The sequence below is a fragment of the Rhodofomes roseus genome (genome assembly GCF_022264815.1).
Source record: "Rhodofomes roseus strain CIRM-BRFM 1785 chromosome Unknown C8Q71scaffold_15, whole genome shotgun sequence".
NCBI classification, from domain to species: domain Eukaryota; kingdom Fungi; phylum Basidiomycota; class Agaricomycetes; order Polyporales; family Fomitopsidaceae; genus Rhodofomes; species Rhodofomes roseus.
The window spans coordinates 922,921-947,714 of NW_025952971.1; the positions used below are offsets into that span (position 1 = coordinate 922,921).

Consider the following 24,794-nt stretch of genomic DNA (forward strand, 5'->3'; position numbering starts at 1 on the left):
TTGCGCCCATTGTGCCATTTGGCCATTTCCCGGTCAGTATGGAGTACAATAGAGGCTCTACGACCCTTGAAGTGTAGGTTGAAGTGAGTCAGATCACAAGAAGGGAATACGACAAAGTCGCCGTTACGCAAAGGAATGGTCAAACCAGGTTCATAGAGGACTAGTTCTCCGCCTTCAAAATCACCGATCGCGAGGACTACATCTGGAAAGTGGTTTTGGATGCTGTAGAAGCGTCGATGACATGTAACACTCAGTAGCCACGGAAATACATGTACAACTCAGTAGCATTGTTGACGTTGGGTAGGACTGCATAGCGCAATATACGTTCTGTAGCATGACAGATGTTGTGTAGTGCTCTGTAGAACACGCACTCGCGGGAAGGACAGACACGTCAGCCACGCGACTGCGGCAGCCACGGCAGCCACACAAGCGCCCACCTTAACGCACCTCGTCGCTTCAGCGTCGAAGAATAACACTTGAACTTCCGAACGCGGGCAGTACATACATCATTCTGGTGGATTGTGCTAAAGATTAATGTTGGGAACCGCGGTCGGTCACACAAGTTCAATAGTTTCGCTGAACGACTGCGCCACCGCGATCGGCGCTTATAATTCTAGAATTTACACGACGCGGCGCGACTCAGGATGATAGATGGGTGCTCGCTTTATGCGCTATCTGCCGTACGACAAGTTTTGCATCTTTGTCAAGGAACTCTTGATCATTCTGCAATGGATCGGGAACAAGTACACATCAATATATCAGAAACCAGTCTACGAATTTACACAGCCAAAATAGTTCAATCGAACCATACAGAAGGTATGAGGATCAAAGTACGAGTTGAAGTAGAATACCTTGCATAAGTCCGACACGTTATCTGTGGTCCAACGCCTATCGACTGCCCTCCCGAACGCTGGCCAGAGATGACAATTGCGCACGATACGGTCGACCGTAATCACTTCCCCATATGGCTTTTGCTGGCGAGTCGAGGGCATGAGAACATATTGCCCGGAATCCGGGTCGACGCGGTGGAACGGAGTCATCCACTCTACATAGGCCAGTGGATGCGACGATCGCGTGGGGTAGTGATGAGGTAGCGTGAAGATCGCTCGGATATGTGCCACACGAAGACCTGCCCGGACTGTTCAGTACCACGTGGAATCCTACAGGACGTCCGTGTACGCACCCTGCAATGGTGTACCCCTTGTCTTCTCATTCGGCTCTCCTGTGCGCACGAGCGCAAAGTCCAGGTGCGCGGCTTTGGCGGGTTGGCGCCCTTGAGCCGGCACTGGCGGACTGGCGCGGACAACGTTCTTGAGAGCGCGAGGACCAGTGGCGTCGATCAGCGGAAGACGGGTTGCAAGACGGGCATACAAGTCGAAGCCATCGAAGGGTTGTGGGGTGAAGGAGGAGTCCGAGTCAGAACCTTGGCTGCGCAGATAGGCTGTGAGCGATGCGAGGAATTGAGGTGCGTGATGCTCCTCCATAATCGTAGCTGCTGTGACACCCTTCAAAGACGTCTTCCTATGCCTTTCCGGGAACTTGTACATGGCTGTACTGCTCGCTGCGGTCACCGGTGCCACAGCAGCAGGACGATCTTGAGCCTGAGGGCGGTCAGTACCCCGGGCCTGCGCTATATTCAACGCCGACTCGGACACTTGCAGTGCGATCTCGGGTGAGTCTACCAAGGGGCATACTTCGATAGTATCCTCGTCTTGTCCAGTACCGTCTCGTGTTCGCTCGGATGCGACATCCAAGCCACCGGCAGGTCGAAGAGTCGAGGGTGATCCATCGCGGCACCACGTCAGATACCGAGCAAAACGGTCGACTGCCTCTTGACGGCGAAGCCAGGTGACCATCTGCGCGGTATAGTCCTTGTGGTTACTGGCTCGGTAGGCGTCCTTTGCGTAGTCGATGTGCAGACGCTCGGGCGACTCGGTGTTGAACCCGTCTGCAGAGCCGAACTTCAGGATCATGAGCGCGTAGTGTTCAATTGCGTGTAGCTTCGGGATATTAAAATGCGACTGCGTGCGCGCACCAAGCTCGATGAAGATGTGCTTGTACGTGTGGAAGTCGTCGAGGCTTTGTCGGAGTAAGGTGAGTGTCTCTGTTGTATGGGAGTGCAGGGCGGCGAGATTGATGAAGTCTAGAACAGCACGAACCGCACGAATAACTTGTGCGTCTGCGCGGCCGATGAGAAGACCGAGGAATACCTTCTCCATCTCCTTGTGCTCGTGCCCAGTCCACTGCGACACTGTTGAAATCCCGTGCGCGAAGTGTCGGAGCCCTGTGATGTTGCTCATCGCGCGGAAACGTGCGTCCAGCTCGTCCTCTCCAACGATTGATGTGCACCACTTGACCACATGATCCTTGAAGACGCCCTTATGGAGTTGGTGTAGTAGATCCGGTGTGAACCACTCGAATACGTTCGAATGGGGAAGATCGGCCCAGAACGGCGGGTACACTGGGCGTAAGCCGAGGTCCTTGAAACGGCTCTCCGAAGCCGCATCAAAAACACCATTCGTTGGGTTGTCTTGCTCTCGAATAAGAGACAATGACTCGCCTTTGTGACGCGCAGGGTGAGTATCGTGGTCCCCTCGGCGATCCGGAGGTACCTGACACATCGGACAACGGTTCTCCATGCAACAGGCGACAAGACACTGTTCAGGATAATCGGCCACGTAAGCAGCGACAATTGGCCATACTGAGCGATCCTGGCGGTCTGCACAAGTCATCTTCATTCCGGTACGTCCCGCTTGTGCAACGGATGCCAGCATCGTCCGCATGCAGTAGTGGAAAAGACGGTACTTCGCAGCAGGGCGTGACTTGTCGGTAAAACAATCAAGTTTTGCGACCGGAAGGTAGCCTACGAGCACGGTAGCGTGTGACGATGCTTCACGGCGAACATCCTTTGCGATATTGCCGATGGTAAGGTACACCGGCCATGCACTCTTATCGCCCCGAAACTGTGACAGTTTGGTCTTATCGGATGACAGGATGATAGGTGCGATCGTTGCGCCGTCCGGAAGTAGATTCTGTATGACAATTTTCAACAGTCTGACTCCTGGTAAAATGCAGCGGCGCCGCGTGCTCGAGAGGCTATGTCGTTACATACCTGTAAGTCCCACCACCAGTCAGCGGTCCACATCTCGTTGATCACCCGTGTCGTTCCGTTCTTATCCAGGAAATGGTGTTCCGGCGCATATCGAATGAGGTTACGGAAGAAAGGGTTCCCGATCAACTCGCGGATGCAGTCGAGCGGGTCGCGGTGCCAGAACTCGACAGTCTCCTTCATTGCCTCTCCGTTGAGGTTCTTGATATCTCCGGTGAGTTCAACAAGCTCGCACTTCCAGTCGACTCCCTTGGGCAGAGAGTCGACGTTCTGAAGAAGTCGATCTTTGTTGTGGTATGTAGGATGGACGCGATTCCGTATCTGAAGACAAATATATGCCTGTCAGGGTAGCATCAAGGGACCGGCGCCAGGGATGAACGTACGATAGGAAGCTTGAGGAAGTTTTCAGCCTGGTTATGACCGACGTTCTTGATAAGCCACTTCGCCAGCTCCCACTCCTCTTCGTCTTCAAAGGGGCCATAGACCTGATCCCCTGTCAAGACCTGCTCGTCTCGAATGCGCTCGCTACGGATCTTCTCGAACCACGTCGGTGACTCTCCAAACGACTGAGCAGCGTGCTTTTCCGCTGGGAAGTCCTGACGGTACCGTGCCTTCGGGTAGACAGGTGCGTGGTCTTCGTCAGGTATATCTTCAACCGTTGTATGCCGTTGCGGATGACTCGTTGATAGAGGCGGAGCAGCATCCATATCAAATGGTAGATCTGGCGGTGTATTGACAGGAGTAGTGGGTCGTGCCGACGACGAGTTGGGTGGTATGTGAGTATGAGCGGCATTGTCTGTGTTCTCTGGAAGTACTGAGCTGTCATGGGCAGACTCAGCTTCAAGTTCTCGTTCGCGACGGAGCCTCTGGCGCTCTTTCCAGAGACTTGTATAGCGTTCGTCTCGTTTCTCCCTGCATTCGAGTGACTGTCCTTGATGCCGTGACACAGCTGACTGGCTTTTGAATGGATGTCGGCAGTATACACAGATTGCCATTGCTGTGGACAGGAGAGACGAAATGTAAAGCAGAGACGTGTGCGCGTACTGAGTGCAGTCACAGTGTACTCACTACAACTTCCATCAATACAGGAACTTCGCGTCTGGCGAAGCGAACCTCTGGCGATCCCGCTGTTTGTTGTTGATTGTCACAACTCACAGGCTTCGCAGACCTCCTTCTACACGACACGTCTCACCGCGAGTGCGCACTACACCGAGAATGAGCTCTGCCTCTCAATTTGCCGTTGAAGAACCACAGGCACCTGAAGGTAGAGGTCACCGGAGGTCACGACCCACGGCACGCATGGAAGAATACCGTACGTATCATTGTCAACCCGTCATCATATGTACTGATAGTGGTCTCCATCACAGGCTCTCAGATAACTACATCACGGGCGCGCCGCGAAGCTCAACGGACGACTCGGGGACAATCAAACGGGCAGCTACCAGTGGGTGCTACTTCACATGCCACGTCTGACATAGTACTCACTCCGCATGCTTCGAATCCTGCACTGCAGACTGCCGGGTATGGGTCGACCTCCCGTGGTTCAAGCAGCGCTCCAACTGCTCAGCCGGAGCTCGCCGCAGAGTCGGATAATACGTCTCAGGCTCCACAAGAGCCTTCCATGACGTTCGACTGGTCAAATCCGTAAGTGTTCCGTTGCTCAAGCTCCTGCCTTGGTTCGTTCTCATACCATCATAGTAGCATGTCCTTGCAAGAGCTACCCGCCATGCCCTTGGTACCGGGGCTACCCGACATGCCCCCGATACCAGGACCGGATGCATTCAACTTCTACCCGGGATTCATGGGACCGTCTATGCTGATGTCATGGGAGAACCAGGGAGCTCTGAACAGCTCATTTGGTATGCCGACTTATTATCCAAGCTCGATGCAAGCCCAGATGCCCTCAAATGCATCTCTCTTCAATGAACTGCAGGGTATTATGCCTGTATCTCAGTCTACACGTGCCGAAGGAGCTCCGCAAGCCTCTGAGATAACCGTGACAGGACTGAGTCTGGCTCATGAGTCTGGGTCCTCTGGGACTCAGCTCGCGTCCAGCTCAGGTACCGCTGCCGTGCATAGCACCTTTTCTGACTCAGATTCAAATCTAGTGTCTCGCTCTGCAGCCGACGATGACGGTGAGTGTCTTCGGTTTCATGGCCGACCTATGATCTGTATTCTAATCATATGACTTTTGCACCTGCAGAGCCTCAGCCTGAGGAACGCTTGCACAGCACCGACAGTGATCTTCTTGATCCAGATGTTCCACGTGGAATGCAAATGGTACGTCCAACTCGAACCTATTGATAGAATAGTTGGGTTAAATTTACTATGTTTGCTGACTGTGTCGTGCCTAGATCTCATCCACCCCAGTCAGACTGCCTGGGTCGGTACGGCGTTTGGCACCACAGCGCAACACTCGGTCTGGCTCGCCGGCTGTGCCGTTAATAGTGCCAATCACAACACCTCGCCGTCGCGCTAGCTCTCCTCCGACAACTGGCGCGCCACCTACCAATACCCCAGATCTTGGTCAGCAGGCTCTACGTCGATCTCAAGTAAGTATCCCAGCTCTAAGTGTGAATGTCTGGTGTGTATTTGATCATGACCACGACATTTAGCCTGCGAGCTCGCCGACGCCCGGCGCGCAGCCAGCGCAGGTAAGCCTTTGCTGCCGCTTGCAGTGATTTGTCAGCTACTCATGTCTTCTAGGATGTTGTGCTTGGATCGCGTTCACGGACTGGCAGTCATGACAACAATGATGAATCTGACAGCGAAAAGGTGTCTCGCAAGCGGGATCGCAAAAGCCGGAGTGTCCGCACAGTGAACGATGATCGACGAAAGGTTACAAAACTCGCCTATAATCATTTTAAATTGATGTTCATTACGGAAGAGCCTTGGGTTCCGTGGCACGAGGCTGACGAGTACGCTGATGATGCGTGGGAAGCAGCATGTGTCGAGCTACAGTATGACCTTGACGAGCTGCAGCCGGATAGTGTAAGCCGTGGCCTGGTAAGTAAGATTTGTTTTGTGTACCGTTGTCAGCGGCTGACCGCTATGTGACTATGATGTCGATAGATCAAGGATCGCATCACGCAGCTCCGTGGTGCGATGAAGACAGTAGCACGCGGCTTGCTTGCTGCGCAGTACGGATTCAAAGACGGCCGCTCAGATGCAATCAAAGCACATAATCGAGAGCTTGTTGCATGTCTGAAGGCTGGTAAGAACCGTCCATTCTCACATATCGTTGAGTTATACACTTCTTGTGCCACTGCACGCTCTAGCTCATTATTCTTGTAGGATCCACGCAATCCGACGACTGCATGTCGTAACCCCATATTCGCTGACACTCTGGCGAAAACGTGCAAGTGGTTTTCAGATACCAAAGGAGACGGTTATTGCTACAAGCAGTACTTCACGCCGGGGAAGCCCATGCAAGTTTTGATCGCTCAGCTATTGACAACGGTGCGTCTCTGTGTCTGCGCATATCAGGGAGTCTTCGATTGTGACAATTGGGGTATGGAGCAGGTTGAATGTGCGATTGATGAATGGAAGACAGGAACCTTCAAAGAAGTAGACTTCCGCGAGAACGTGTATGCAAGTATCTACCAGAAGCATCTTTCCTGGCTCATCGAGTGGGAGAAATACTCGAAAGATCGGTCGCAGGCTGACCTTCGCATGCAAGAAGACTTGATCCGTTCACTCCGGTGCGTACTAAGCCTCTGCACAGTTACCTTCGACTATATGTACTCATACACAGTTTCAGCATCAGGGCTGCAGGTGGTGATATGGACGAACTGGGAGGAGATGAGACGGATAATGCTCATGTGGAGTATGATTTCTCCCAATTTGAGTGATACAGACACAATGGGTATTCTGTCGTAGACGTTACGCCGGCACATACTCGCAGTACACTTTGTTGATGAACGAGCATTGAACGCAATAAATCTATTGCTAATGGTTACTTCGTATGTGCTTATTGTGACGGATAGTGTGACTCGGAACACGGAACAAGCCGTAAGCCGTACCGAAATGCTACATGGCACGCCGCCGGTGCAGACACTACACTAACACCACTACACCGACAGAACTATGCTATAGTACCTACATGCTCTACACTACGACCATTCTGTAGCATGAATTCGTTATGCAGCCCTACATAAAGTATAGGCAGCCTAGTGCCCTACAGTGCCCTACACGCACTACATAGGTTTATATAGGGTCTTGACACTTTCCAGATGTAAGCACATGCTGTCATCCTTGCTATCCCTGTGAGCCGCAGTTGAGACGTTGAGGTTGATGACCAAGCCCAGAAACGGCGCAGAGACTGCCTGGTTGTTGCCAGGCAGTATAGACGCGTATGCGTCTAGTCGCTCGTATACATCCGGGATCATCGCCTTGAACTAATAAGGGCATCAAATTCTCTGTGGGAGATACAAACGAGGCAATTCATTCACCTTCATATCCAGCCACTCGAACACTGGACCTAGGATTTTCTTCACGGACTGGTAGATTGAGACGTTCGTTGAGTTCGCCATGTCCTTGGAGGGGTACGGTATCATTTGATGGTAGTTTGTCTTCAAACCACCAGTCCTCTTCAAGTTCATAGGAGGTACGTCAGGCGGAGCGTTGTGTCCCTACAGACGTATGTGAACTGTCATTGAGGAAGATCCAAGATTTATAGAGCACTTACAGTCATGCAATGACGGTTGTACCAGGAGAAATGAAGTGCCTGGAAGACATGGTCACCGCGCTCCTGAGCGGTATCAATTACCTTCAGAGCGTCGGGCTCAAAACAATCGGCCAAGCGATCGATGAGACGATCTCGCATGCTTTGCTCCATAGACTTGCATATGCTGGCAAAAATGTCCCCGTGGCAAGAGTGTACGGTGAGTACGTCGCTATTGGAACAATCGTCAGCCTCCCCGAACTCCTGAGTATTGTGTCTCCTACTCGTAGAGGCCAGGGTTGATGCGTATGTATCCAGGCCCTACGCGTACGCCATTGACATACGCTTCCGGTAACTACAGAATCAGGGCTGTTAGAACGACCCCTGCGGTACGTAGGATGCAACTTACCAGCCTCCTTAACCCGTCGACAGTTGACGGTTCTACTGCGTCCTTAGCGAATTCTCTTTGAATTTCCGTCCATCTCGAGTTCTTCTGTCTGTCCGACGACGCTACACACTGTCGATTGGTGGCTTGCTGAGGGTCAAACAGTGAAGTGACGCATGTGACCTGCGTCGTCAGGAGAGGCACTGTCAACTTGAACGCTGGCTGCGCTAGTGACTGAAAAGCGGCCCAGGCAAGGGAAGAGCGAGGAAGAGCTCGGAATGAACTGCATTCTCTTATGTCAGCATTGAGTATCTGAGTCATGCACCGAAACATACTTTGAGGGCAGAGCGTCGAAGAGACGATCAGATGTGCTCAGATCGCTGCACAGGGTCTCTGCAGAGATCGCCAGCTCTGAGAGCAAATTCGTCGAGAAAAATTCACCGAGTTTGACGGGGCATTGTTGGCTGAGAAACGCCAGCGTTGGTATGATGGTGCTCTGGACAAGTCGTCCTGCAGAGCTCTCTGTGATTGGCAATGTTCAGTACTATATGGAACAACAAAAGTCTGTACACTCACCGCTATTCGGGTTACGAAGTATATTTGCGAGATCGTACGCTATATTGCCGTCTGCCTCAATGAATGGCGTTCGTAGATCAGTGTAGGCCAGCCAGAGCAGCATGTAGAATGATCCTTGAAGTCGTCAGCACATCATCAGTCTCTCGTCACGGTCGCCGCTACTAGAATCTCACCTCCTGCGGCAAGCGATATGAGCTTGCTACCACCGGCGTACCAGTACTGCAGAGTTCGCACAGATGGTGAGTTGGCATCTTGGCTCAGGTGTTCTCTGTGTAGGGCAGCGAGGTTGACGGATTCTTTCCAGTTAGACAGACTAGATATCAGGATATGTCAATAAATAGGTACAGTGAACCGTGAGTACACCCTCACCTTGCACACTTGAAGCTGAGTGTTATGAGCGCAACGATAAAGTGGAGGTGGAAGACTGCAGTCGAGTTTGCCGTACGGATGCACCTCTGGGCAATCTCAGACAGGGTCTCGCTCCCTCCGCCGTATGATGCTTGATGCGCTGATAGCAGAACACCCCCACATCGGCTGATATCATGCTGCAAGTCGTACGCTGTGAGCGTTTGCAAGAAAATGTTGATCGTGGTGCTCCTAGCCTCATGTGGCTGTGATGCCAATTCCCAAGCAGCAGCCGGCTGATTCTGAGGTGCAACGTACTGTGTTCCATTTCGGGGACAGGGCGCCAGAAGGGGGTAACGAGCTGGTGCAGGCTGAGCAGCCTGCTTCACTCGAGCAGGTCTTGACGCAGGGTCATATTGCGTCTGAGCCAGCTTCCGCCGAGCCTCGGAACGCTTCTGAGTGCTCTTTCCGCTCGGCTGGACTTGTGAGATGCCAGGAACTATGAAGAGCGGGAAACTGATATCAGAACGTTTGAGACTGATGCTTCAGCAGAAAACACTCACCTTGTGATGTCAAATACAGTGGTCCAGGAGGCGTAGCCTCGGAACGCTTCCGAGTGCTCTTTCGGCTCGGCTGGACTTGTGAGCTGTCAGGAACTATGAAGGGCGGGAACCAGGTATCAGAACGTTTTAGACTGATGCTTCAGCAGAAGACACTCACCTTGCGATGTCGAAGACAGTGGTCCAGAAGGTGTGACGGTCTCTGTTTCTGTGAGTTCTACAAAGATATATAGAGGTTCAAGTGTATTCGGAGCATTGAAAGCAATAAACTGTACCACGTTGCAGTCGCATTAATAGTGACTGCATATTGGGACTCAAAGTTGACGTCGGAACGGACACCAGGATCCCGGTTAGTTCCATAATCTCGGCAATATTCAACTGCATTCCTGTCTGTTCATGGTGCTAGTCAGATATGTCATTATCAGTGCCATGGTAGGCAGGCCTACCTTCCTGGTTGAGTAAATATTGAAGAGTGTGGAAGTTGGGATTTGAATGCCCCAGATGAACGCAGGCCTTGAAGCGAAAGGCCTGAGCTGCGCGGGACAATCGGACCGCAGCGCGGCCCGCCAGGAGGGGGTGGCGTGGTTTTTTCCCCGATACGCAACGCGTTGCGCATCGGGGAAAAAACCACGCCACCCCCTCCCGGCGGGCCGCGCTGCGGTCCGGCACGGCACTTGCACTAGGAGGGTAGGGAGGGTGGAAAGCGCACGGCGTTTTGCCTTCTCCAAGGTCTGCATATGCTTAAAACGCGTAATAGCTTCATCAAAGATTGTATATAGCCTGCGTGGTGGGTAGAATGTACAAATGACGATACCGAAACAATACCCTACACGAGCGAAGGCACTACGAACGACTGCAAGATAGGACGACTGCGAGATACGACAATACCGAGGGTACGAGAGCACAAGATAGCGTAGTCAGAGCAAGATGCATACAGTGAGCGCAACAAGAAAGGGCGATGTCCACGATGCACGTACGAAAAATGATATGAAAGCGATATGTACAGAAGCGACATGTGAATAGTGGTACAAGTACAACCCTGCTGGCAAACGGTGGCGAAACGCCAACAGGAATTCACCAACAACTTACTCTTCGCCCGTCCGAGCACGTTTGATAGCCCTAATGCTCTCCGCGGTCGGAAGCAATGCCCGCAAGTCACTGATGAAGGCGTCATCGACGGCATTGGAGAGGTTTTGGCGACCAAGGATGGGCAGCGGCTCTCGTGCGTTCTCCCCCCCCGGCGCCGTCAGCCCATGCTTGGACGCGAGCTCATAGACAAAGGACCTGAGGCGGTCTTGGGCTGTCGAAAGAGCCCCAAGGCGGCCCTTTTTACGCATGGTTTTCATCGCGTCGTCCAGCGAAGGCCGTCCCGGTGGCTTCTCTTCCAGTCGAGCTTGTTGTGTTCGTGTTGCAAAGTGTTCCAAATCATCCTCGCCGATCTTGTATTTCAACAGAAATTGTAATCGACCTGCAGCGCTGGCCTTTCCAATGGCGCGGACGCACCCTTGGAAGACATGATCCGTGGTGTTCTGCATTCGCACATCCCAATGTTTACTGAAGGCATTGTAAGCGCCGAGTTTGACGTGCTTCGACCCTGGCTTGGACGTGAAGATCGGCTGGTACGTTCTGTATCAGCGGAGTGCAGTGCATGGAACCACGGGCACGTACAATCGCAATCCCTTTCTTCTCCCAGTGGACTGGAGTCACTTTAGGGAGCGCTCCCAATTCTCCCACCACCTGCCTATCCTCAGGCATATTGAGATCGGCGCACAGAAGCCAAGCACGGTGACGGTGCATGAAGATGTGATTGTTGATTGTGTACGTGGCAGTGAGCCAATTCTCGCCTGGTGCACCCAGGTCGCCGCCGCGGACAATCGTAATCGCAGGGTCCCGCCTGATGTACAGCTTGTTGTAGACGTCGATCCAAGATTGTGCCCAATCCTTTTCGTCCAGCCGCACCTCGTCTGAACGAAGGTTCCTGAGGTAATGCTGGTACTTCGGAGAACTGTACTCCTTCTCCTCCTCGATCTTCACAAAGACGATCAGGGGCTTTTGGTCGTCAGGGTGGTCGGCGTTCATGTACTCAATCAACTAGAAGGGCCGCCGGCCATGAGTGTTGTCACTTTGAACACGTATGAATGTAGACTTACGCTAAACGTCATGGAGGTCGCATCCTCGCTTTTGCCAATCTCGCCCAAACCAACGACAAGCCCGGCTATGTCCGCTGAAAGAAAGGTGAGAAAGATGGCGTTGTCGGGGATGTGATTGAGAGGCTGCTCGGGAGGCGCGACAGGTTGGGACGCTTTGGCTTTAGCTCGGGAACGCTGCGGTGAGGACGGAACAACAGCGGATGATTTGGATCCCGAGGCACCAGCCTGAGGGCTTCCGGCGTGACGGTCGGCCGCGGCGTGAGAGTCGTCAGGCTCAGTGTCGGTGGCACGACCGTCGGGCTGTGCATCCTGGCGCTTTCTCTTGCCCTTGGCCGACTCGGAGGATTTCTTGCCTTTCTTCGACTCCCCTGTCGCCTTTGCCACCTTATCTGCCGCCTTCGCCTCCTCCCTGGCCAGCGCTGTGGCTTCTCTTTTCTTCTTCTTCTCGGCCTCCTTCCAGGAGACCGACATTGCATATGTTGTTCTCCAACGAGGGTCGTCAGGGTCGGGTGTCGGCCCCTTCAAGGTGTAAGCATTGTTCACTACGATCTCAGGCTCAAATTCCCCTATCACCACGATCCCTGCCCGTGCTGTCTCACAGAGCGTCTCATCCGTTCCTTGCACATAGGCCTGGTGAATTTCGCTCGCAGAAGACATGTGGATAGTGTGTTTTTGGTGGTCGTACGTGAAACTATCGTTTCATTATGTTAGCATCCGTGCCCTGGCTGACGTGCCATACTCACCTGAAAAGCTTGTATGGGTACGGATCGGATTGAATGTGGAGATAGAGAGCGATCCAATCGCTTAAACTAGCTTCAACGGTCTACGCAATACTTAGCGACTGGCAATACCCGTAGTCTTGGACACTTACCTTGTCAACCCCACAGATGTAAGGCCAGCGAGGATCGTCGAGGAGGTGCCCAAAGATATGCTGCAGCGGATTGATCTCAACAGCTATGTCCGGGAGTTCGAGCTCGCTGGAAGCAGGGCTCGAAACGTTCGCACTGTGCGTGCCGCCGGACTCAGAGCTCGGGGGGTCTGAATAATTAACTGTGTAGACATCGTCAGTGGTACGTGGGCGATGGGCGGGATCTATGGGGACTTACCGGGCGAAGGGTCGCGATGGTCGGTGACAACAATTGCACCGTCGAGGGTCAGTGAGGAAGTATCTTCCCGAGCGAGCTGGCGATGCAGGTGAGTGCAAGAGTCGGGATCCTTGGAGGAACACAGATCGATGGGGATGTGCACGTAAGACATGGGGGGTGAGGGACGGAGCGACCGCGGGACAGCTTCTGGAGAGTGACTCGAGCGAAGACCAGGGTCCTGACACGCGCTATATACTTAATGCAGCCTGGGAGTTGCCTGGGAGAGGCGATACTACGGCCGGCCACTGCCCCCTTTGTTTAAATCGTTGGGCAACCACCCACACGTGGAGCGCCGCGGCGGCACGGGGTATGCCCCACGATTGGTAATCAAACGCCACCGAGCGGTGTCATGCCCCAAAAGGAAAGGGACAAGAGGCAGTACTCACTTTGAACAATGAACTTCACGAACTTCACGCGAAAGCGGTCGGTGGTGGAGGAGAGAGAAAGAAGTGCGTGCGGTCCGAGCGCGGAAATAGCGATGAATGGAAGCCCGCAATCACCTGACATTAGGTACGTAAGGGCGGAAAAGACGGACATCATCGAACGAAGGGCGTCATAGAGCCCTCCTTGACTTTCGGCGAGTCCTGCGTGCCACTGCTAGTTACAGAATACTCATAATCGTGTATAAAAATCTTGCACTGATAATACAAAACATTAGGGGTGATGGATATGATACAATGTCCGGTGGTGGAGGAGGTAGAGGTGAAATCAAGAGGAGAGTACCGTCCCGAGGAAGATGGAGGAGTGAACTTGCCTGCGATCACCTGACAAGAACAGGAGAGCCGAGGAGTCCGACAGAGTTGAACACGACGGGCGTCGCGCGCAGTATACAACCTTCCGCTTCCGCGACAACAGTGAGTTTTGCGTGCCGCTACTGGTTATCAATACTCATAGCTTTTATAGAGATGGTAAAGAGGTCTTTAGAAGACATCCTCGGGACCACTTGCGCCGCCTGCAACCACACATTCAAAACCGTACAAGGCCTTACCTCGCACCAGTCAACAAGCCGAAAATGCGCCTGGTACAAGAAGGGAAAGTTGAAACAGGTCTTTGATTTCAACGATTCGGATTCGGACTCTGAAGAGGATGGAGACGACGTCGAAATATCCGGGTACAGTGAACCTGGTTTCAATAGGTACGTTAAGGTCTGCAATTGGTCCGTCAGCTTTCTCACTATTCCAACTTGCAGTACTGGCAGCGGTGCTTCCTCTAGCGTCTTGGCAAGCCGACGTTCCACGAGCCCGGGGCGCAATGTTCCTGACCAGGAAGACGATGACCTGGGCTCTGTCTTTGACTTCATCGGTATCTCAGCCCCTCAACCAGCGGCTGCAGGTGAAAACAACGCGGAGGCCGGTCCTTCATCTAGGCCACTGAGAAGGACTGCAATTGCGCTGGATGACGATGAAGACACACGAGTTGAGGAGGTGGATGAAGAAGCGGCGAGAGTGCTCCGCATGGTTGAAGACGCGGGTGACGTGTGGAGCAGGGGCGGAAGTGCCAAAAAGAGGCGTACAGAAACTGCAGAGGATGAAGGTGAGTACGACGCGGTAGATCAATGGATTCTTGTAACGCATCTGTGCAGATAGAGACTTGGAACATGCCGGTGATGACAATCCCTGGGATCCTTTCAACTCAGAGATGGATTGGAAATTTGCATCGTGGGCCATCCAGGAGGGCCTCACGCAAACTTCCATTGACAAAGTTCTTGAGATTCCCGGTGTGCGTATACTTCTTTCTCTTCCCTTCGGCTCCTTGATTCAAGCCACCGCAGTTCCGGGACAGACTCGGCCTTTCCTATCACAATTCATACACACTTCTTCAACGAGTCGACTCTCTTCCAGAACGCGCGGAGTGGAAAGAGCGTTGGCTAACGTTCAAGGACCGGCCAAACGAGAAGCATCTTGTCCAGTACCGCGACATCATCGAGGCCATACGAACCCTCCTCGGTAACCCCGAGCACGCTGACCGTATAGTCTACTGACCGCGCCGCATATTCACTGACGCGTCTCGCACCAGCCGCATCTACCATGAGATGTGGACAGGGCGGTGGTGGCATGCCATTCAGGTGAGTTTGTCAATATTTTTCCAGTGTATCCGGCCTTGACGTTCCACTCAGAGTCTCTTACCAGTGGGTGCAGCAGTGGCCCCGGTGATAATTGCAACAGACAAGACTCAGTTGACGCGGTTCTCCGGGAGCAAGGCCGCGTATCCAGTGTACATGACCCTAGGCAACATCCCTCGCGCCCTTCGCCGCAAACCTTCCGAACACGCCTGCATCCTTATTGGTTACCTGTCTGTCGACAAGGTCAGTTCTGATGGAATCACGCAGCGCAAGCAGCGTGCCCTCATGCAGCAACTATTCCACTCGTCCGTTCGCGTCATCCTCGAACCTTTGATTGAGGCCGGCAAGAATGGGATCGACGTGACTGGAGGCGACGGCGCCGTCCGCAGAGTCCACCCCATCCTCGCCACGTATGTCGCAGACTTTCCCGAGCAGTGCCTTGTTACCTGCACGAAGTACGGAACGTGCCCCAAGTGCCGACTACCCGAGGCTGATCTCGACGCTGCTTCCCCAGGAGTGCCAAGGAGTGCGCTTTGGACTCTGGACGTTCTACGCCTTGCAAGGAAGAAAAGCGGCGGAAACACCAACTCAGCAACGTACGCGAGGGCGTGTACCAGTCTCGACGTCTCCGGATACGTCATACGCCCTTTCTGGAGCGATCTCCCCTTCACCGACATCCACTCGTGCATCACGCCCGACATTCTCCACCAGCTCTACCAAGGCGTGTTGAAGCACATCGTCGAGTGGTGCAGCGACCTCATCGACGAGAACGAACTGGACCGTCGAATTCGCACCCTTCCCCCCGCATTCGGGACTCGTCACTTTGCTAACGGGATCACTTCTCTGTCCCAAGTATCCGGTATGGAGTCCAAGCAGATCGCACGCATCCTGCTGGGATGCTTGGTCGGCAAGATTCCTCAGAACGTCATGCTCGCGTTCAGATCTCTACTCGACTTCATCTATCTCGCGCAATACACCACCCACGATGACTCCACCCTTCAGTACATGGAAGACGCCCTCAAAATCTATCACAAGAACAAACAAGCTCTGGTCAATCTTGGCGTGCGCGAACACATGAAGATCCCGAAGTTCCACTCCCTCCTCCACTACGTCGAATCAATCCGGTTGCTTGGTGCAACAGACAACTACAACACGGAAGCCTTCGAACGTCTTCATATCGACTATGCCAAGAACGGCTGGAGGGCGTCGAACCATCGCGACGCGCGTCCTCAGATGGTCCGATGGCTAGCACGCCAGGAGAAGATGATCATGCTCAGCTCTACCATTCGCAGGAAGCTACAGATCGACGAGGATCCGGACGAGGACGCTGCCTTTGCATCTGAAGACCCGGACCTTTCGACCAAGCGCCACACCCAGATCAAGCTGCCAAAGAATCCAAGCGTACCGCTCCAGTCCATCAAGCTCGTCGAAGAACGTCACAATGCACCCGGTTTTACACACGCACTCCTCCAGCATATCTATACCCTCAAACTCGGTCGACGCCTCACTCCGACTGAGCTTCAGACCGCGTCGTCCAACTTGCCGTTCAATCGCGTCGACGTTTTCCACGGATTCAAGTTCGCTCCCCAGCCATTGACTGACGACAAGAACGAGACCGACGTGGTGAAGGCGCGTCCAGCATGCGCCAAACAGCCTGCCCGGTTTGATACAGCAGTCATCCTGCAGGAGAGTGATGCAGAGACGACCGGCCTCCAAGGTATGTCACCGACTCGCGTTCAAATGAATATCTGTTTACTCAAAGACGCATGTCGCTCAGGAACAAGAATAGGACGAGTCAAGGTCATCTTCAGACTCCCGCAGCGCATACATGATCCGCGGACCAGCGTTGCCTTGCCTGCGCCTGCGTCCTGGCCAGATCAAGGGCCACTAGCGTATGTGGAATGGTACTCCAAGCTCGCACGTACAGCCGACCCAGTCCATATGATGTATGCGGTCAACAAACCCGCTCTCAGGGCCAACGGACATCCCCAAGGAGAGATAATACCTCTCAGCATGATACGGCAGTCTTGCCAACTGATTCCCAAGTTCCCCGGATCAGTGGGAGATTCTCCTGAGCATCTACCAGAGGAATGGACGACTCATACTGTACTGGATTGCGCTTCAAAGTTCTTATTGAACAATTGGACCTCTCACTACGCATATCAAACACTTTGGTAGTCATTAGCTAGCTTACACGTACTCCAGGGGTCTTAATGTAGAGCACTGAAGCTGCATGGCTCGAGTCTTGAAAACAAGGCGCAAATCTCAAAGGTACTTCATTTCCCTTCAGCGGTCTTCAGGTGCATACTGCACTCGTTTAAGGTGCACAAGTTACCAGAGGTCGCTTAAGATCGCATGGTTCTTATTTAAGACCTCTGAAGTAAGAAACGTTTTTCCTGATGACTGAAGTTGTACCTCCATTATCCGTCTTCTTCGCGGTCTTTGACGTCTGTGCCAACTTAGGCTTGCGACCTTTCGTTGCTGCCGTGCTAGTGCCAGACCAGTCAGCATGTATAAGGACAAGGACCCCATTAACTTAGGTAATAATATTCTCCGTGGCCTTCTCCTCTGCGTCACGGCGAGCCTTCGTAAGCCTAAGCCTCTTCATGGCAGGCTCAACGGCCGCTATGTTGTCCATTACATCTGTCTTTGCGCCGTCACGAGCCCTTGTGGCCCTTTTCTTGGGCAAGGCCTTATCTGCTGTGGTATATGGTATATGTTAAGTCAGCAGCACAAGCAAATAGAAATCATGACAGGACGTACCATTGCTTGCAGAATCACCTTTGGGCACCTGAACAACCTCCCAACCCTCCTCCTGATCCATCTGCATCAGTATGGCCACTGGGGCATCCACCGGGTCAACACTCGACTCCTCGTCAGAGGTGTTGTCCTGGTCGCTGGTGCCCACATCCTTGTCCATGTCCACGTCCTTATCAGTAGTGTTGGCAGCACCGTCCTGGTTGCCCATGTTTCCGTTTGTTACGCAAAGCGTGACACCTAGAGCACTAGCTCTCAACCTAACCCTAAACGTAGGGACCTTAGGTTCTAATCGTCCTTGGATGGGGAGGATGGTCTGAGACACTGCTAAGTCCGTCTAGCAGGTCAAGCGGGGAGTTTCTGATATCCAAGGAGCTGGTGAAGCTTCAATAGATAACCAGGTCGAACTGAGGTTCGACCGCTACTGTACACAGGTCTTATATACATGAGGAGTTCAGGGCAGGTCCAGGACAAGTCACCACTACCTAGCCAATAGGAGCGCAGGGAAGTGAGTCATGACAAGTCAGGGACCGAGTCATCAACGATGAGTCATGTATGAGTAAGGGAGGAGTCACAACGAATCATACTGAGTCAAAGAGCATGTGAACTGCCCGGGTTGGACCGGAGCGAACAGCGAAGGAGTCCAAAGACTGGAAGCGTAGCATCATGGGGTTGGGCCCATGTTAAGGTAGTACAACGGTCGAGCACAAAACAGAGAAAAACGAATGTTGACGTGACATAAGCCCCTTCCTAGAGTCAACATCCTTGTCGACTTCTCTAAGCTTGATCAGGCGGGGGCAAGAATGTTGTACTCCCATCACGATGCCTGCGGAGTTGAGCAACCGCGATCCCCGAGTCGGTAGAGACGAGGTCCAATACCGTGGACTCCGGCGAAGGTTGGAAGGATGACGTGGGCGAAGTGGTTAGTTGGTGGAGAGGAATGCGGTCCATCATCAGGAAAAACCGATCTGTCTTGCCAAGCCTTGCCAAGCCATGTGATGTCTTCTCAAGGTACATGAGGCCAAAAAGGCCAAAAAGACAAGTCGTTTCCTTGTGACCCCCAAATGTAAGCCACCCAAGACAGCCATGTCCTTGGGTACCTTGTGCTAAGTCATTTAAGCCAGTCAGTTAACATCAGGAAAATACTCCCCTGGGAATTAGCCTCAATTGTCCGAGATTCTCAGTAACGGACGGAATGTTTGCAAATACGGAAATATTCGTAGCCATTATGAGTAGTATTCTGGGAATTGTACTGCCGTTATGGCATGCCAATAACAATGTGTTCTGCTCAGTAATGACAGTGTCATGTACACGAATACAAGATCCACTAGATAACAAAGCGTCGCATCTGGATTTGTTGCGGACTCGGATGACCGACTTCAATACAATCATCTCCGGTAATCCTGCCATATATTGCTTGATCACTTAATGTATGATACATCAACTATCGACTACTACTGGGGGTTAACTGCTTCGACACTATCCATGCTATCACAAAGCCAACCTCCTCCCGTTCTGCGGCGGCAGCGTGCAAAGCACTGGGAAATGCCAGGTATCCAACGGCTGACCCGTACCCTTCACAGTGGGTACGAGTCCTATGCAAGTCAGTATGGGACATGCAGGCTGAGAGTGGGCTCGCTGATGAGCGGGCACATGGATGCACACAACGGCTGTTCATACCACCCTGGCAGCACCGCGCGTCATACAACTGAGTTACACCCGGCGCATCTCAAATCATCACGCTCGCTGACTGGAAGTCTGATGTCACGGCGGCGAACAGCGATGATACATATGGAGGGATGATGAATACTCACACAGAGTGCAGTACAGGCCATTGCTCGCGATTTTCGAGCGTGAGGCGTGAGATGCGTGCAAGGGGTGAACAAGCCACAGAAGGGGTGAAGAGGTGCAGTACTGTACTGCGAGAGCTTACCTAGAGTACCGAGAACCTCACGCGGCGTGGCGCGCGAGCATGATAACTGTACTTGTCGATGTGTTCGATGGAGTCAATATTCACGAAGTGCAGAAGGTCCATGAGAACGTACGGAGCGAGCTGCGAGACAAAACTCGACCTCGTCTCTACCCATGCCCGCCGTTCGCTCGCGCTCGACCTCGTGCGTGTGGCATGTGTTCGTCGGCCGTGCCTGCATACTGGGCGTTTGCGAGCATCGTGCAGCACTTACCCCGCCTTAGAGCCGGTGCGCGATGGGCCAGATAGTATGAACGTGAGAGCAGGACACAAGAGTGCGGGAGCAAGGGTAGGACACGAGAGCGTGAGGGGACGAGAGCATGAGGGGGACGAGAGTACGCCGAGGGAGCACGGGCGAGGCCGTGTACATGACTGCCAGTCTTGAGGCTGGCTGTCAGTCTCGAGGCTCGCGCTCAGGGCGGCAATTCCGGCGGGCTCAGGAGCACAGACGGCGGCAACGAGGTGAGGGTAACAGTGGCAGGCTGACAGTGACATGGCGTGAGCAGCGAACGGAAAGTTCTAAGCGCTCAAGCCGGGATCTTCCGATGCAGGTGCTTGTGTCCGTCCAGCGCACAAGTGCTGACAGCTCCTCCTCCCTTCACTCCCTCCTCCACGGCTGACTCCCTTTCCACGGCTGCTCGCCCGCCACTCGCCCGCGCAACCTCAAGGTCCCGAAGCGCGGCCGTTCCATGAAGAGACAGGCCCATCATGGGCCTGTCAGAGCTACAGGTGCGCCTGTTTGACACGTCAGTCGACCACAGGGCGCGCCCCGACCAGCTCCTCCACGACAACGGCCTCTAAGGCCACCATGTATGAGTAAGTCGACTTCTGTCCCTCCTTCCCGACCACCGCCGTAGGCCGCGCGGAAACTGACCTTTCCCAGTTACACCCTCATGGTCGCTGGTCGTTGCAGTGGCAAGACATCCTTCCTCCGGCTCCTCCTTGACAGCAGCGCCTGTTCCCGTTCCCTCTCGCATGACCAGCTCATGCTCGTTGCAAGGTTCGTCTAGGGCCGCCGGCCACACCCTGCACGTCTGCTTTGCCTCCGTCAACGTCGACCTGGTACCCACTGAGGGTGAGAACAGCCAGCTAACCGTCAAGCTCGTCGACACACCGTCTCTCGACTTTCTCTCGACTTTGTTGACGACGCCGCGTCCCAGCGCGCACTGATATCATGTGGTACGTAGATGTGCACTACACGGAAAGATTGACAACGTGAGTTACTTATCTTTATCGCTCTCAAACACGTTGTCCAGACCGGATTCTTTTGCAGGAGTGAACGGTGCGGACAGGGAACCGTGGACCTGTGCAATATTGACCCGAGGAGCATGTTCAAGCATTTTGCCCCCATTGCCTACTGCGCGCATCTCGCCCGCCCAGTGAGTGCGCGCATGTTGCTGCTGTCGGCTACTGATGCGTCTCTTCTTCTCGCATTTGCGTGACATACTTGCACACAGATGTAACTTAGAGCAGGTACGTCATCCAACGCCGAGCGTCCTGCCCATCGGTCCGCCGTGCTCGCTTATTCCCAACTCTCAACAACACTATGCTGCTCACCGTAGTGCTCGGGCAGGCTGTGTCAGGGTTCCGGCTCTATGACTGCTGTAGTAACAATGTTCAATTCCATAGGATATGTGTTAGACTGTATTGCTGTATCATTACGTACTTTATTTGACAATATACTGCCTTTCGAGGATTGAACGGTGCGAAGAATATTCAAACGATGTCATGAATAAATTGTGTATACACTAGAATAGCTTGACAATGTATGTGTCATGCCTCCGAATTCCATGGTATTATTCAGAATGCATTCTTGGACCCAAGGGGACTAGGGATCATTGAGAATTATCGGAATTGGACGAATGCATTATTTTATTGCCCATTCCTACGATTCTGGTGGTTAGGGGGTAGGTTAGGGGGAGCGAGCACGCGAGCGTTAGCGAGCTGCGAGCGACCTAGGCAATGGGGGGATGGGGACTCCATCCTCCGACCCATTTCGCTCTTTTATAGAGCTCATCAGGCCTTACACTCTGGTGACTAATCACGATTATACTGCACGACTCAGCGCGGGCCGGGCCGCGTGCTGAGCAAATACATCTTACACATAGGATGACTAAAGACCAATGCCATCGGTCAGCCGAGAATCCGGGCCGCTTACTGAGTCCCAATGACCTGAAGTCTAGGCCGGGTCTGGATTCTAGATTGACGCTCTTATCTTATCTCGCTAACGCTCGTGTGGCATGTGCCGCTCCTTATCTCTGATTACCGGCCGGACCGAGGGCCCGCTGATTAAGCGGACCGGTCCGGCCCTGACACGTGATTCCTCATCACGTGACCGTCCCAGTTAGGGTCCGGTTAGGTTCGGTTATGAGTCGATTTCGACACCCTAGGTTGGTCTAGGTTGGTCAAAAAACCTAAGCCTAGCAGGCACCTAGCCCTCTTCCATTGCACACCACAGCAATGCATGTGAACATCAATCATGCCGCACACGATGTGCAGCACACACAATGCATGCCGCAATGACAAATGATGTGCGACGTGGGCGCGCCTTGCGCTGCGCGATCTGCACGACTCCGTGCCGCGCGACAAATGTGCGTCATTGCCGTACGTGTGCACGGCCCTCCTTTGCAAACCCACCATGTGCGACGTGGGCGCGCCTTGTGCTGCGCGATCTGCACGACTCCGTGCCACGCGACAAATGTGCGTCATTGCCGTACGTGTGCACGGCCCTCCTTTGCAAACCCACCATGTGCGACGCGGGCGCGCCTTGCGCTGCGCGATCTGCACGACTCCGTGCCGCGCGACAAATGTGCGTCATTGCCGTACGTGTGCACGGCCCTCCTTTGCAAACCCACCATGTGCGACGTGGGCGCGCCTTGCGCTGCGCGATCTGCACGACTCCGTGCCGCGCGACAAATGTGCGTCATTGCCGTACGTGTGCACGGCCCTCCTTTGCAAACCCACCATGTGCGACGTGGGCGCGCCTTGCGCTGCGCGATCTGCACAACTCCATGCCGCGCGACAAATGTGCGTCATTGCCGTACGTGCGCCTGCCACTCCTTTGTCGTGCTCACTGTCGGGCCCGCAATCATGCTTGCAGTATAGCAGACGATGCGCTACTCAATTGTGAATACAGTAGCACAGAAACGAGCGGTCGCACATTACTTCTTGCTAGTTACAGTCGTTGCCTTCATGGCCGCTGACTGATGAGTAGCCCCGACATGACCTGGTGCAGAATTTGGACCAGACAACTGATCGGTTTCTTCATACTGTGAAACAGTCTTCTGACTGTTTCACAGTATGAAGAAACCGATCAGTTGTCTGATCCGAATTCTGCACCAGGTCATGTCGGGGCCACTCATCAGTCAGCGGCCATGAAGTAGGGCTTGATCATTTTAGGTGTGTCAGTCGCACATTCACCTGGTAGCATGCACCTTAAGGGTGTGCGCCATTATCGTATACTGTCGGTGGAGCAGCTGGGTGGTTTGGGTTGCATTGCAATTGTGCTGACTGGTTTCATCATGATTTGAGCCAACGCGACATTGCGATTACCACGATCGACCTTGATGGAGGACCCTCCTGCAAGCTAGGACATTGTCGCACAGGGAAAACAGCGCTGTAACGCTTGTGCGATTGGCAGATGACTCGGTCGCAGGCCAACTGCGCGGTGTGCGGCATTATCGTACACCGTCTGGGGAAAGACCATGTGGGGTGGTTCGGTATGCATTGCGATTCCAACAGACGGGAGTCATATTGATTTGGACCGATACATCTCGATCGCCGGGATCGCCCGCCGGCGGGGCGGGTGCCTTGTTTTGGCACAATCTGGCGGGTTGAACTTTCCTGGCTAATGCACCATCCCGTGGGGAGAACGTTCAGCTCATGGTGCCTTGGAGTTTGCCCAGATGTCGTTTTCAAAGTTTAGCCGGTTCTGTCTATATGAACCCCCTGTCTCAGCGCAGAGTCACCCTCCCCTCCCCCCTCTCCTCTTTCCCCTCATTGCCTCACGCCCTCAGTTTGCAGCGCACAGACATGGCGCCATGGACGTCGTCTCAGACGTTCTTCGACGTGATGGTGTCGCAAACCGACTTGGTGAGCCGGGGTGCGTGGCAGATTCTTACGCGGTCGGACGGCGGTCTGCCCTGGGAAGATGGTCATGTCCCTACGACGTGGCTTGAGGGCCATCAACCCAAGCTCGCCAAAGTGAGGTCGTTTGTGTCGCGCTACAAGGCGATCAGCACCGAGATGGCGAAGCGCGACGCGCTGAGGACAAAGGCAGACAGTGACAGCGAAGGTCGCACTGCGGTGCTTGGCTGGATTGACCGTCAGCAGAAGACCAAGTGGGACGTCCGTGCACGTATTCTGGATGTGCTCGAGGAGTACGACTATTCACCATACCAGTGTATGCGCACACTTGGCGCCAAAGAGGTAAGTGCGATTCAATGCGACATAGGACTACCGTAGTCGCTAACAAGTTTCTGTCGCAGCTGGGAACTGCCGATGAATGCGCTGTGTACACTGTGACCTCGCAGATCGTCGGAGAGTTGTTCGGCGATGACGCCGTGCGTAACGGCACGCATCCTGAGCCATGGGCGCACAGCGCCGTTCGCCGGCTCATCCAGATCATGTGGAAGACCGAGAGGACGCGAATCAAGCGGGAGATCAATTCTTTGGAGGCCTTTGCGGAGAAGGTGAACGAGAAATGGGAGGGTAAGTCATGTTTTGTGCACGGTGTTGCTGTGCTCACGGCAGCGACAGCTGTGCAGTCGAAGAAGAACTTCAACGTCGCAGTGAAAGCGTACGCGAAGCAGCTTGCTGAGAAGGTCGAACTTGGGAAGAAGATCGACAACCCGCTCGTAACCCCCAACTGGAAAGGTCACATCGAGAAGGTGGAAAGGATTTGCGAGCAACTTGCTGATCGGTCGCAGGCAGTGAAAGGTATGCAATTTATGCGATTGCGCTCGTCGCATAGCTCACATTGTTTGCAGGCCTTCCGAAGACTGTCATCGAAGCCATTCAGCAGCTCGCGACCGAGGAAGAAGTGCAAGAGTTGCAGCTGAGCATCTCGCAGCT

At 53.6% G+C, this 24,794-nt stretch overlaps 6 protein-coding genes across 6 annotated transcripts; 2 read left to right on the forward strand and 4 right to left on the reverse strand.

The window, feature by feature from the left end:
- Window positions 1–860: 860 nt before the first annotated feature.
- On the reverse strand, window positions 861–4,104 carry C8Q71DRAFT_678374 (uncharacterized protein; the record flags this gene model as incomplete). The annotated part of the gene is made up of 6 exons (XM_047919728.1): window positions 861–1,129; window positions 1,184–1,557; window positions 1,654–3,032; window positions 3,113–3,430; window positions 3,493–3,787; window positions 3,944–4,104. Coding segments are annotated over 6 exons (2,796 nt in total), but the record flags the coding sequence as incomplete, so codon positions are not given.
- Window positions 4,105–5,890: 1,786 nt separating this feature from the next.
- C8Q71DRAFT_675220 (uncharacterized protein) lies at window positions 5,891–6,811 on the forward strand (the record flags this gene model as incomplete). Its single annotated transcript, XM_047919702.1, has 4 exons — window positions 5,891–6,115; window positions 6,182–6,349; window positions 6,404–6,568; window positions 6,632–6,811. Coding segments are annotated over 4 exons (738 nt in total), but the record flags the coding sequence as incomplete, so codon positions are not given.
- Window positions 6,812–7,305: 494 nt separating this feature from the next.
- On the reverse strand, window positions 7,306–9,419 carry C8Q71DRAFT_711403 (uncharacterized protein; the record flags this gene model as incomplete). The annotated part of the gene is made up of 8 exons (XM_047920806.1): window positions 7,306–7,506; window positions 7,561–7,740; window positions 7,797–8,004; window positions 8,129–8,440; window positions 8,493–8,679; window positions 8,734–8,847; window positions 8,907–9,046; window positions 9,103–9,419. Coding segments are annotated over 8 exons (1,659 nt in total), but the record flags the coding sequence as incomplete, so codon positions are not given.
- Window positions 9,420–17,531: 8,112 nt separating this feature from the next.
- Window positions 17,532–17,963, reverse strand: C8Q71DRAFT_859634 (uncharacterized protein; the record flags this gene model as incomplete). The annotated part of the gene is made up of 2 exons (XM_047927669.1): window positions 17,532–17,692; window positions 17,759–17,963. The coding sequence occupies 2 exons, from the start codon at window positions 17,961–17,963 to the stop codon at window positions 17,532–17,534; spliced, it is 366 nt and encodes a 121-aa protein (XP_047777203.1).
- Window positions 17,964–19,196: 1,233 nt separating this feature from the next.
- Window positions 19,197–21,166, reverse strand: C8Q71DRAFT_725196 (uncharacterized protein; the record flags this gene model as incomplete). The annotated part of the gene is made up of 7 exons (XM_047921676.1): window positions 19,197–19,327; window positions 19,686–19,731; window positions 19,798–19,903; window positions 19,936–20,203; window positions 20,596–20,790; window positions 20,836–20,887; window positions 20,969–21,166. The coding sequence occupies 7 exons, from the start codon at window positions 21,164–21,166 to the stop codon at window positions 19,197–19,199; spliced, it is 996 nt and encodes a 331-aa protein (XP_047777204.1).
- A 2,587-nt stretch (window positions 21,167–23,753) lies between these two features.
- Window positions 23,754–24,770, forward strand: C8Q71DRAFT_859635 (uncharacterized protein; the record flags this gene model as incomplete). Its single annotated transcript, XM_047927670.1, has 4 exons — window positions 23,754–24,149; window positions 24,209–24,431; window positions 24,480–24,659; window positions 24,710–24,770. Coding segments are annotated over 4 exons (860 nt in total), but the record flags the coding sequence as incomplete, so codon positions are not given.
- Between the last annotated feature and the right edge of the window lie 24 nt (window positions 24,771–24,794).